Source organism: Dendropsophus ebraccatus, chromosome 2 (genome assembly GCF_027789765.1).
Source record: "Dendropsophus ebraccatus isolate aDenEbr1 chromosome 2, aDenEbr1.pat, whole genome shotgun sequence".
NCBI classification, from domain to species: Eukaryota; Metazoa; Chordata; class Amphibia; order Anura; family Hylidae; genus Dendropsophus; species Dendropsophus ebraccatus.
The window spans coordinates 168,335,868-168,348,175 of NC_091455.1; the positions used below are offsets into that span (position 1 = coordinate 168,335,868).

The 12,308-nt window shown below is 41.7% G+C and overlaps 1 protein-coding gene across 3 annotated transcripts in view; it reads right to left on the reverse strand.

Annotated features, from left to right (window-relative positions):
• Positions 1–12,308, reverse strand: part of KAT2B (lysine acetyltransferase 2B) — a 67,483-nt gene that overhangs the window by 34,360 nt on the left and 20,815 nt on the right. For all 3 annotated transcript variants that reach the window (XM_069958684.1, XM_069958686.1, XM_069958685.1), the window contains exons 2-6: positions 11,412–11,538; positions 8,914–9,059; positions 6,976–7,065; positions 3,515–3,696; positions 1,396–1,587 (exon numbers count right to left, since the gene is read on the reverse strand). In XM_069958684.1, coding sequence (XP_069814785.1) covers positions 1,396–1,587; positions 3,515–3,696; positions 6,976–7,065; positions 8,914–9,059; positions 11,412–11,538 — 737 coding nt within the window. The remainder of the gene's footprint in view (positions 1–1,395; positions 1,588–3,514; positions 3,697–6,975; positions 7,066–8,913; positions 9,060–11,411; positions 11,539–12,308) is intronic.

The following is a 12,308-nucleotide window of genomic DNA, read 5'->3' on the forward strand; positions in this document are numbered from 1 at the left end:
CAGGGAGGCTATGGTCACACACTGTTGAAATTGAGTGGATGGCCGCCATTTCATGGCAAATAATTGTCATTATTTTAAGACAATGCCCGTTGTTTTGAAATAACAGCCATTATTTGCCATTAAATGGCGGCAATACACTCAATTTCAACAGTCAGTGAACAGAGCCTTTTTGTGTTCAATCCACTTCTGGGTTTGGTTGCTAATTACAGACCAAAATACTTAGCAAAAATACTGTGCGGGAACATAGCCTTAGAGGTAGTAATGGCTTGACCGCCTTTCCAGGTCTTCTATCAGGCTTATATCTATTGCTTAACAAACGGTATCAGGACAAGAAAGTGCATGCGTGGACCCATATACTGAATTAAGTTCCTTGTTAAAAGATGGTTCCCATATACTAAAACTAACTTTAATTATTGTAAAGTGGTGAGAACATACCGTAATCATTGCTTTACTGCATCCATGCAGGAGGTATACATGGTCTCCCTGTATTTATATGGGTTTTCGAACATACTGATTTAGAAGCACAAAATAGACCTGTCCCTCTGGAGGACTCTGCATAGCCATATATTTTACATTGCCACTTATTAATTTCAATGGGTACCATGTAATATTACCTTTTTCCCATTGCTGTTACAGCCAGGGGCTCCAGCAGCCAGACCTATATGATCATCAGTGGTGGATCTGCTATATGTACAGCATTTTAGAGAAATCTCTGGCTTTGGGCCCTATTCCACCGGACAATTATCGTTCGCATAATCATTTACGATTAACAATCTCAAACGACCGCTATTGCGAAAGACCTGAAAACGTTCACTCATTTCCATAGAGCGATAATCGTTACTTATGATCGTATTTGCGATCGGTTTTTTTCGCTATTTCTTCGCTATTGCGTTCGTATCTACTGCAAACGACCGAACGACGTCTTATTCAATGCGAACGATTTGCAAACGTTTTGCGAACGAGCAACGATAAAAATAGGTCCAGGTCTGAAGCGATCAACGATTTCTCGTTCGGTCGTTAATCGTTAACTGCATTTTAACCGAACGATTATCATTTAGATCCGAACGATTTAACGATAATCTGAACGATAATCGTCCGGTGGAATAGGGCCCTTTCTGTCACTGCTCCCTGCCTTGCTGGGTCTATGTGTGTATATTGAGAGCAAGACAAGGGGTAGACGTCTCCGAGGCTGTATTACCTACTTCCTCATTCATCTTTATAGCTATGATTTCTCAGAAACGCTGCCTTGTTTTAAAGTAAACCGTGCATGATCCATTGCGGTAAAGAAGCCTGTGCCTGTTTCATGCTGCTTGTAGTTCAGACGGCATGAAACAGTTGACAGGTTAAAGTATACATTTATCTCACAGTTTAGGCATAAACAAATACATGTCATACTTTGGAAAATGGGTTAAAATTAGCGTTCTCTTCTCCTGTGGAAGTTTATCCTTCTCCTGCCTGGCCTGTTCCAGCAGCTGCCTTCTCATGACCGTGAACACTGAACGCAGCAATGTACGGCCAAACACCTGAGTTGTTTCGTACCGGTGCAAGCTGTCGCAGAACTGGGGGACGTTGCAGTAACAGAGCCACCTGCAATATTAAGCAAAAGAATGATTCAAAAATAAAATCACAAACACCCAGTATTATGATACACTGTTTTTTTTCCCTATGGCCATACAAAATTCTATAAAATTTACTTAAAAGGTCTACTCTGGTAATTAAAAATACTGCATTTTCTGGCGTATAAGATGACTCCCGACTCTTACGAAGATTATTAGAGGTTCAAAAGTTGTCTTATACGCCAGAAAATGTTAACCCCTGCCTGACCGCAGCGGGGCTTACCAGCTGCAGCCAGTCACCCACCTCTAAGTTGTAACCTATACAGACTATAATTAAGAAGTGGGTAACAAGCTGCAGCTGGGGAGCCCTGCTGCAGTCAGGCAGGGGTTAACCCAAGCAGGAGGCGTCGGGGTCAGAGAGAGCCTGCAGTGTAGTCCTCCGCATCGCCTGACTCCTGCTGACAGTGCCCCCATTGAAAAAAAATAAAGTATGAACTCACCTGTCACCCGGCAGCTCTTCTCCCAGCAGCCATGTGTTTCCTCTGTCATCTTCCCGGCGCAGGCAGCATAGTACAGAGACAGTGCCTGCGTCGGGAGTCCCTGCAGTCTCTGTCATTCAACCGAAGCTTTCCTGGCAGCCGAGCATCTCTAAGGAGATGCTTAGCCTTCGGGAGAGCTTCGGGTGAATGACAGGCTTCAGGGGCTTCCGGCGCAGGCAGTGTCTCTGTACTATGCTGCCTATGCGCATACAGTATATATTTTATGGGGGCCTTTAGACTAGTACATTCATGGGCAGATACAAAGCAGAGGGGGAACAACCAAACCCCTTCTAAGGGCAGGGGGTAAATACAGCAGACTTATAACTATATATATACACGCTGGTATATAATATTTCTGACAATTTAGATAATAGTCAGATGGGCGTGAACTCAACTGTAATAATGAGAATGAATATTAGGAGATAGGAGTGATTATGCAGTCAGGAGACGTGAATGTTTTACATCTATGCCTAATGCATACGCCCTGACTGTATTAAGCCCATCACATATACTAAACCCCCTTCATAAAAATTATGTTTCCGTCCATCTGACTATTAACTGACCTATTAAAAATATTATAAACCCCCATACTCAGGAATAGAAGGTCATGTGGTAAAGCAAATGGTAAAAAGATGCTATGCTATGCTATGTAATGAGAGTAACATCTCACTTTTTGGGATGACTACAGGTCCTCTTTAAGGGCAGAGTTTAATACTATAATTTATATATAAAAATATTTATGCTCACAAAAATGAGGAATTATGGAATTAGGAATAATAGTTGTATTGCAAAGATTTTAGCTATTTAGAACAAAATACTGAGGACAGACCAATGTGGAGGTCCCTTTGTGCATTTTCCCATAGGCCTACCCCACCCATCTAGTCTGACTCCTCCACTCTCTTATATCTGTCTTCCTTATACCTGTCTTCCTTATACCTGTCTTCCATCTATTGTGTACAAACAAAACAGTTGCCAGCCCTGCTCCATATGTATCTGTGTATCTGTTTTGCACAATATATATATAATCCCACCGTATCCCACCTCCAAACTGCTTAAAGGTTTTTTTCCGGGCAAACGTTACTAACAGCCTATCTTTGGCCATCAAAATCTGAATGTTAGAGTGCTGATACCCCACCCCCCCACCAATCAGCTGTCCAGCAGAACCTTGCCACCTAAATGTCCTCAACATATGGACCTGGATGCCTTGTCTCCAGACATTGTGTAGTGGTCCTGCCAGGTTACTGCAGTTCACTTCTATGGTAGATGCTACAGTAACCTGGCGCAATACAATGTATGCAACTGATTCAGGCCCCGCAGAAGATTCAGTAGACACACCACTATTCCTGTACATGCACCTCAGTAAGTAAATACTCAGTGAATATTTTAACCATTTTTATAATTACCTGATATAATATATACCTTGTATAATTGACTTTGTAGGCAGCGATGTCCTCAGCCGGGGATCTCTGCCTTCGTTGTGAAGGAGTTTCTAGGTGCCAGTAGTTGATACGATGTAGAAACATTTTGGCCAACTCGATAATAGTTTGCCGTTCTTTAGCTGGTAAATGACTAAATTTATATTGTACAAAATTATTTACACCCTTTAGGAGAAAACAGAAGAAAAATAAAGTTTAGAAAAGGTAACCAAAGATTGGCACACACATTTTTGCATGTATCGATGGATCAATGGCCACCAATAGTCCATTTGAAGTGATGATATCTTAAGAGGTATTCCCATTTAAGCTTGTTACCCCGTATCCATAGGCCGCCGCAGCCTGGGCTACATTCATTCTCTATGCTCTCCTCGGAAACGCCTGGTGGCCCCATACAGAATGAATGGAGTGCAAAAAAGAACACTGAATTAGCTTATTATCCGCTATCGTAAATAACAAGCTGAGATGGGAATACTCGTTAAAGGGGTATTACGGAGGAAAAAGACACTTTTCAAATCAACTGGAAGCAGAAAAGTATACAGATCTGTAAATTACTTCTATTTAAAAAAAAATAAAATTAAAAAAAAATCAAGCCCCCCAGTACTTATAATCTGCTGTACGTCCTGCAGGAAATGGTGTATTCTTTACAGTCTGAGAGGGTGCTCTCTGCTGCCACCTTTGTCCATTTCAGGAACGGCCCAGAGCAGAAGCAAATTCCCATAGAAAACCTCTTCTGCTCATGACAGCTCCCAACATGGGAAAAGGCAGCAGCAAGAAGCACTGTGTCATATATGTCATAGGGTTCCTACCCCTGATTTTTTTGTACTTTGGCAACATCCCTGTTTGCCTGCCACAACCTGTTACTTATGAAGAGGCCTAAAGTAACTTGGGGGTTTTATCCCTCCTATTAACCTCTATGAAGACATTCTTAGGGGCCTTTTACACTGCCCGATATGAGGCCGTGGAAGGACACAGATGAGAGCGATCAGCCAGATCAGCACTCATTTGCAGCGCCTTCAGAAAGCACGATCAGTCCAGTTGCTGGACCGCACAAACAATCCCTGCATCATTTGTGCAGCCATTTAAATATATTGCTGTCAGCCACACATCCGGTGTTTACACAGGGAGATGTACGTACAATAGCAATATATTTTAGCGCAGCCCAAAAGATACGATCAGCAGAGGATTGAGCATTTTCCCGCTACTTAGCTGATCACTGTAACTTTTACACAGGCAGATTATTGGCCGGAGGAGCGATTCTAGCAACGCTTCTTGCCGATAACCGACCTGTGTAAAAGGCCCCTTACACTGGGCACCTAGTGCTACACCTACAGCACTAGCAGGCTTGTTATTAGCATTGCTGTTGGCAAAATTTTAAGGGTATGTGCACACAGACAAAAACCTTGCAATGGTCACAGTCTGCAGGAGGAAGGCCAGCCATAAAGCTTCCATTCATTTCACACAAGACAGGAAACCATGTGTACCATTTTTCAGTGAAGGCAACGGGATATTGTTTTTTCTTGCAAGTCAACGATGATGGGGTTAATAGTCGTGTGTACCATAAGAGGTGGTACTGTAAATGTTTCAACAGATCTTGTAGTAATAGATTTGCAGTACTGGGCAGCAGTAGTTTTATACAGAGTCTAAGCATACTGCGTGGTGACTGAGACTGCGTAAAATCAGCAAATATCAGAGGAAATTATTTTATTCCAAGACATTTCGTGTGCGACATCTGCCGCAGTACATTGGATTGGAGTAAACAAGTGCACTGTCTATAGCAAATTAATATTATCAGGATTTTAAATGACTGTTTTTTTTTTCCACTGTGACAAGCTGAGAAAGCTGTACGCCGTGGCCATGGAGCAGCAATGATTTTACAATGACAGACTCTTGATTCAGCGTTTCAGGTCTGAAATTGTGCAGTCACAAGAACTGGAATGCTAAATGAACTAAACCAGCCATGCATCACAACGGTGCTGGAATGAGAAAACAGACCAGAGAGCAGAGACTAAAATGTGGTAGTGAAAGGGAAAAGAGAAAAACTGAAAGACTGGAATCCTGAAGAACAATTATGCAAATATATATATATATATATATATATATATATATATATATACTATTATAAGGACATGCATAAACAAACATTTTAGGAGTGGAAATGGATATTTTATTTTATTACCAAATGAATGACCTTTTAGTCAGTCTTCATGTTAAATCCCATTTTTAATATTTTATTTTTCATTTCACAATCTACTAAAACTGTGCAAACTTAGACAGAAAGGCAGCCTGATACACCAATGTGTCTAGTCTAGTCCAGACCAACTACAAAGTTTTCAAAGCAAAATTGCGTGCCAAAATTTTGGCGCATGTAGACCACGCCGCTTTTAGCAAAAGTCAAAACCTTAATTACTGGTGTCAGCTGAAATGTACCTATGAATGTCTAAAACTCATAATAGATAGGTGAAAGATTTGTAAGGAACTTTTTTGGCATCAGAAGCCTATACTGTATTTCAAACTAAAACCATTTATGTAACTATATATGCAATTATAATATAAATTATAATATTGCTTGTTCCCCATAATTAGAGCTAGAGATATGCCAGGATCCAATATATATTTGCAGGCTGTAAGCCAAATAAGCTTTTATTACTAAGATAAACTATTGATATTTATCTGTACTCACCTCTCTCGCACTCCCACAACCTCCGCTGTCATGGTGTCCAGTCTCCCCTGTACTTCTCTCCCTGGTGCTGGGGCCGGCATGAGAAATTGTAGGGTCATTCAATCACTGGCTTAGGTGAGACACTGCTGCAGGCAGTGATTGACTGAGCAGCAATGTCTAGTGCTAAATCCAGCACCAGGGAGTGGAGATCAGGCACTGTGACAACTCAGCCTGTGGTGGGGCAAGGAGGGTAAGTACAGACTTTTTAATTTTACCTTATTTAAGTAAAATATCTTTATCCCGGACAATCCCTGTCAAGCATGCAACTGTACCAAGGTGAGCTTTTTGGTTACAATTTAACAAAAAGCTCTTTTTTTTCTAGCAGACACTACCTTCCTTACATTACATGAACCCTATTTTTGGGGGGGTATATTGCCTTAATCTATATTACAATATCACTGAAGGGAAGTAATCACTCACAGAGGTCTCCGCCTACTGAGAACAGATAGAAGTGGGTTTGTTGTCTAAAGGAGACAGCTTTTTTTTTTTTGTGGAAGAAAATAATAGTGTATCAATTCCAGGAGCTTGTACTGTTTAGGTGATCTGCTTTTACCAGCAAGGTCCTATTATTTTCTAACTTCTGGTGAAACTTAGTGTAAACTGCGACACCGGGTGTAGGAAAAAAAAAGGCAATGAAACAAGAAGCTATCATTAGTCTAGCTGGCTGAATTCTTGTGTAGACAGGGGCAAATGTCAAGCTGTGAAACCGCTGTGAAAGTTGTTACCTGTTCAATGCTGGGCTTTTCGAATGGCGGACTTTCTGGAGATCCTTCCACTACAGGCTTCCCCATTTGCAGAATACATTTCCTTAAAAGCTGAATATGAAAGGTAAGATGTTAAATAAAGAAGGTATTTTTGTCTTGCCTAGCATCTGAACTTAGGGATATTATATAACAGTATTCATTCAAATATTGTAAATGTGGTTAACTGTTTATAATGTGCTATGTAATAACTGCAATGTCTTATATATCACTGAGCTTTGGATGGCCACATTATTTAAAGGACAAGTGCCATGAAAAACTTTTTCCCAGTAATTGAAGCACATTACAAAGTTATATAACTCTGTAATGTGCTTCGATCACCTATCTGCCTCCCTTCCCTGTCTTTTCCCCCCTCCACCCCCCACCAGGAAGTGTCCTGACTCACACAGACCTGATTACTGTTGTCACCGTCACCAGGCAGCTCCTTCTTGTGAGGATGAGTCATCAGCAGGAGGGCTGGGCTAGGTCCTGTTACAGCAGCCCCCCCTCCCCAGTCCATGTGATGGCTTGCAGTTGTTCAGCCAATGGAAGCTGAGCAAGCTGAGTCACCTGACAAGGCAGGGGAGGGGGGGCTGCTGTAACAGGAGAAGGAGCTGAGAGAAGAGCTTGGTGACGGTGATGACAGTCATTAGGTCTGTGTAAGTTAGGACACTTCCTGGTGGGGGGTGGAGGGGGGAAAAGACAGGGAAGGGAGGCAGATAGGTGATTGAAGCATATTACAGAGTTATATAACTTTGTAATGTGCTTCAATTACTGGGAAAAAGTTTTTCATGGCACTTGTCCTTTAAGGGAATCTCTCACAAGGTTTATGGTGCCTTAAATGAGGGCAGCATAAACTTTGTGGCAGAAGAGCTATATAGAGCAATGTATTCCATCATTTGTTCAGCCGTTCTCCTGAAATGGAGAGTCATGCAGTGCCATTCCCTTCCCCCTCCAGCTTATAATTGACAGCTGTCGGCCTATACACAGTATATATACAGATCGATAACTGCCAATCAGTGGGTGGTGGGCAGAGGAAGCTGGTGCTCATGAATATCATGGATTTCTGAGCACATGGACATAATGGAGAGGACAGAGTCCTCATTATTGAGGAAGATATCTCTGAATCAGCAGCATAGAACAAGTAAGTGATACATCATTCTGTTCAGCTTGTCTGTCACTAGTTTATGCTACCCTTAGATAGGGCAGAAGAAAAACTACTGACGGAGTCTCTTTATGTATGTAGTAAATGATGCACTTTGGTTATTTCTAGAAGCAATTTTTTTCCAAGTTTTCAGGATCAATGAGGTCCCAGCGGTTGGTTGCCCACAGTTCAGCTTGTTATCCGACATCATATGTATAGGGGAATAGCTTCTTCAGATAGGAAAACCACTGTAACACTGTGCTTATACCACAATGATACAAAAGAATCCATATAATTGTAAAAAGTAAATCAAATTTTCCAGTAATACAAATATGGGGTTGGTTTGGTACACTGGGTGCTGGTCTTTTTAGATGAATATAGGAATCAGGTTGATTTGTAGACAATATATAGGCCAGCTGTAGATCAGGCCTAGTAATCTGACTAGGGATGGTCCGAACCGAGTTCAGTTCGGGTTCGTACGAACCCGAACCTTGGCAATGATTCCCGCTGTCTGCCCTCTCCGTGGAGAGGGTGGATACAGCGGGAGGACTGCCTGGAAAACTGGGATACAGCCATAGCCATAGGCTTTATCCCAGTTTTCCAGGCGGTCCTCCCGCTGTATCCACCCGCTGCACGGAGCGGGCAGACAGCGGGAATCTGATGCCGAGCGTTCGGGTTCATACGAACCTGAACCTCGGCAGTTTCGGACCATCCCTAAATCTGACCATGTAAATGCATCTGTAAGAACAGAACATCAGAATATGAAAGGCTTGCACTACCTTAAATAGATAGAAATAGACTTGTTTGGTATCAGCGTCTTCTTCCTTATGTACGCATGTGAACAAGTATTCCACATCTAGTGCAATCCCCAGGAGTCGATTAATTTCCTCTTCTGACACATTCTCCAAATGGGAAACATGTGAGGCTGAAAAACAGTAAGGTAAGGGGAACACAGGATCAATGGCTGGGCTATTTTCTAGAGAAAGTAAAGCGAGATTCCCATTAAACAAGATGTGTGGATAGCAATGCCTGGCCTGGATTTTGTCTAGTCTACAAATCTAGTTTAGCCCAATGTAAATGGACAAGGTTTCTCCAGAGCATCATTATTAGTGCAGCCCTGTCACAAGGCCAGTTTTGTCAGACTGCATGGAGTATGCTCATCACAGTATCTTCCTGACCACAGAGAACATATCACAGCAGTGAGTAACAAGCCAACACGTGGAAAAATGTTATCATCAACTATACTGACTGATAGACCAACCACATAACTCAACTAAAGTGAGGCTTTCTATCAGAAAACTGTAGAGGAGGCTGCATAAAACCCTGGATGGAATAGGATGTTCTATATCAGACGTGTCAAACTCAGGCCCTCCAGCTGTTTTAAAACTACAATTCCCTCCCTATAAGTCTACTGTTCTGTTCTGTTAGTATTTGTAGCCTTCATAAATGGCTGGCAGAGGTTTATGTGCTGCAACCCCCTGGGCCCCAGTGCCTACCCTATCCCTCATTTCCTATCCCTCTTCCCCTTTTCCCCGTTTCTCTTGCTTGATATTTGCTCCTTGTCATGAGCTTGCTTTACATGCCTATTTCTTGGTTTTGTAATTTCCCTTTTTTACAATTTCAGAAAAAACTTTAATAAATATTGAATGTGAAGGAAAAAAAAACTACAATTCCCATCATGCCTGGACGGACAAAGCACTTGTGTTTCCCATACTCTCCATTCCTGCTACAATGTGCCTGCACTAACACTCAGCTATACACACTGCTGCAATAATGTGCCTGCACTTACACTCAGCTATACACACTGCTGCGATAATGTGCCTGCACTTACACTCAGCTATACACACTGCTGCTATAATGTGCCTGCACCCACACTCATACAACTCTATACAGCCATTCACACTGCAGTATAGAACCATCTGTCACTGTCCTCCTGCATAGCTCTGTGATTCTCACTTCCTGATTGGTCCATGCTAATCACATACCCTTCCGCATTGCTGTCATGTGACCACACAGACCTCTGACAGCAGCCCTGCTCTCTATTCTAGCTTGCTGTACTATACTGCTGTTGCATTATGGGGATCTGCAGTTCTATCCTGTATCTACAAACTGCTGCTGTTTTTTCAGCTTACATTATACATGACATGCTGATTGCTATACTGTACTTATAATATGACATATTCAGCTGTTTCTAAATGTTTGTTTCATTTGTTTTACATGTTATTCAGAATAAAAAAAAATATTTTTGGGGTGTGGAACCAATTGTCTGCATTTCAATTATTTCTTATGGGAAAATGTGCTTTGGATCAAGAGTGGATTTGGATTACAACCACAGTCCCGGAATGAATTATGCTCGTAATCCAAGGCACCACTGTATTTACATATATACAGTACATTTTTTTTTTTTAGTAGTATAGTATACTGTCTTTTGGCCTCCCTGAGGTTAATAAAGTCCACTGGATACATTGAATTGTATCCATACTAAACCTGAAATGATGTGAACACCCTGTCCTGTGGGAGGTGGGGGATGATTCACTACAGGCCCTGATGGTAAATTCTAATTATTTTTATGGAGATTTTTTTTAGCAGTTGGGGGACTGCTTTTAGCGATTTTTCATATCTGTATTAGGTCTATATCTTGCCATTAGCGGTGAGCTGTTGCATTTTTTGTGTGTTTGCAATTTCACTCAATACTTGGTTGGGGCTCCTTTTGCATGAATGACTTCATCAATGCGGTGTGGCATGGAAGTAATCAGCCTGTGGCACTGCAGAGGTGTTATGGAAGGCCAGGTTCCTTTGATAGCAGCCTTCAGCTCGTCTGCATTGTTGGGTCTGGTGTCTCATCTTCCTCTTCACAATACCCAATAGATTCTCTAAGTAGGCCCATTCCAATGGCTGTGCAGGGGGTAGGGCCTAGATGGCAAAGGAGCAGGTCCTAGAGTGCTGATGTGGGCTGAGATATTGGGTTTCACAGCCGTTAAGTTCTGCCCCATGGCACTGTCCACCTCAACATGCATTTTTTCCGAAAAACGGACTGCGGCACCGACTTTCCCATGACAGCGTCGTTCTATCAGTGGGTCACATTAAAGAGGATGTACCTCATGGTACATCCTCTTTAAGTTTATACACGTCTTTATGAAAAATAATTACCTTTTAGGTTCAAACTAGTATGATGACACTGATCTTGTAGCCATCATAAGAACACAATTAAATGCAAGGTACAGATAGAAACATGATCTTAATCCTAATAGAATTTACAATAGAAAATCCTACTTACCAAGTGTGTGGGAACAACTACGACATGGCTCAGTGAGACTCACAACTGTCTGCTGAAAATCCATTCTGGGTGGTGTAGGGGGAGGATTAGGGTTCTTCCATCCATTGCATTTACACGTTTCATCAGCCTGAAATGGTAGAATAATAATTATCTCACTATTAGCTACTATAGACATACTTGTAATGTTTTGGTTTTTTAATCTTACAGGATAAGTACATAACAAGGTTGTTCCTGAGAACTAAGCAATCACTAAATTCCGCTTCTTGAATCTTTTTTAGGCAAAAACTATAGAAATGAAGTGATGTTTCTTCCCAGTCACCAAAAAACTACTGTACAATCTACTGGAATTATGTTATAGAACAGGGGGAACTGAGAAGACGGATGCATGATTTTGTGCAAAAAGATTCAGGAGAACTTGTCATATATTGACTGAAATCCATGTACAGAGACAGCTTTCAGTCACTAAGTAGGACCGCCCACTGGACTCCTAGGCTTAGAATGAGAAGACATTTAAAGGACTAAAATATAAGTTATATTATAGAGCATCTGTTGTCAGAAACAACCTTTGACATATCACAAAGACAAGTCAAAAGTTCTGACTGGTCAGGGTCTAAGGGTTCAGATCGCGACCGAGAATAAGCCAGGAGAAGTCCAAGCACACTATGTTTTCTCCCGCTGATGGCTGCATAATGTAAGTCTATAGGACCATCCAGGTCGGTCCAACACAGAATGAGGAGAGAAATGCCTGGCAGAGCAGACTTCTCCCGACTCATTCTCCTGATCAGTCGCAGTCTGAAAACTAAGACCCTGACTGATCAAAACTTTTGACTTGTCTCTGTTTTTTTCTAATGACAGGTACTCTTTCAACCCTTTATCACTATATATCAGTCTGCTGAT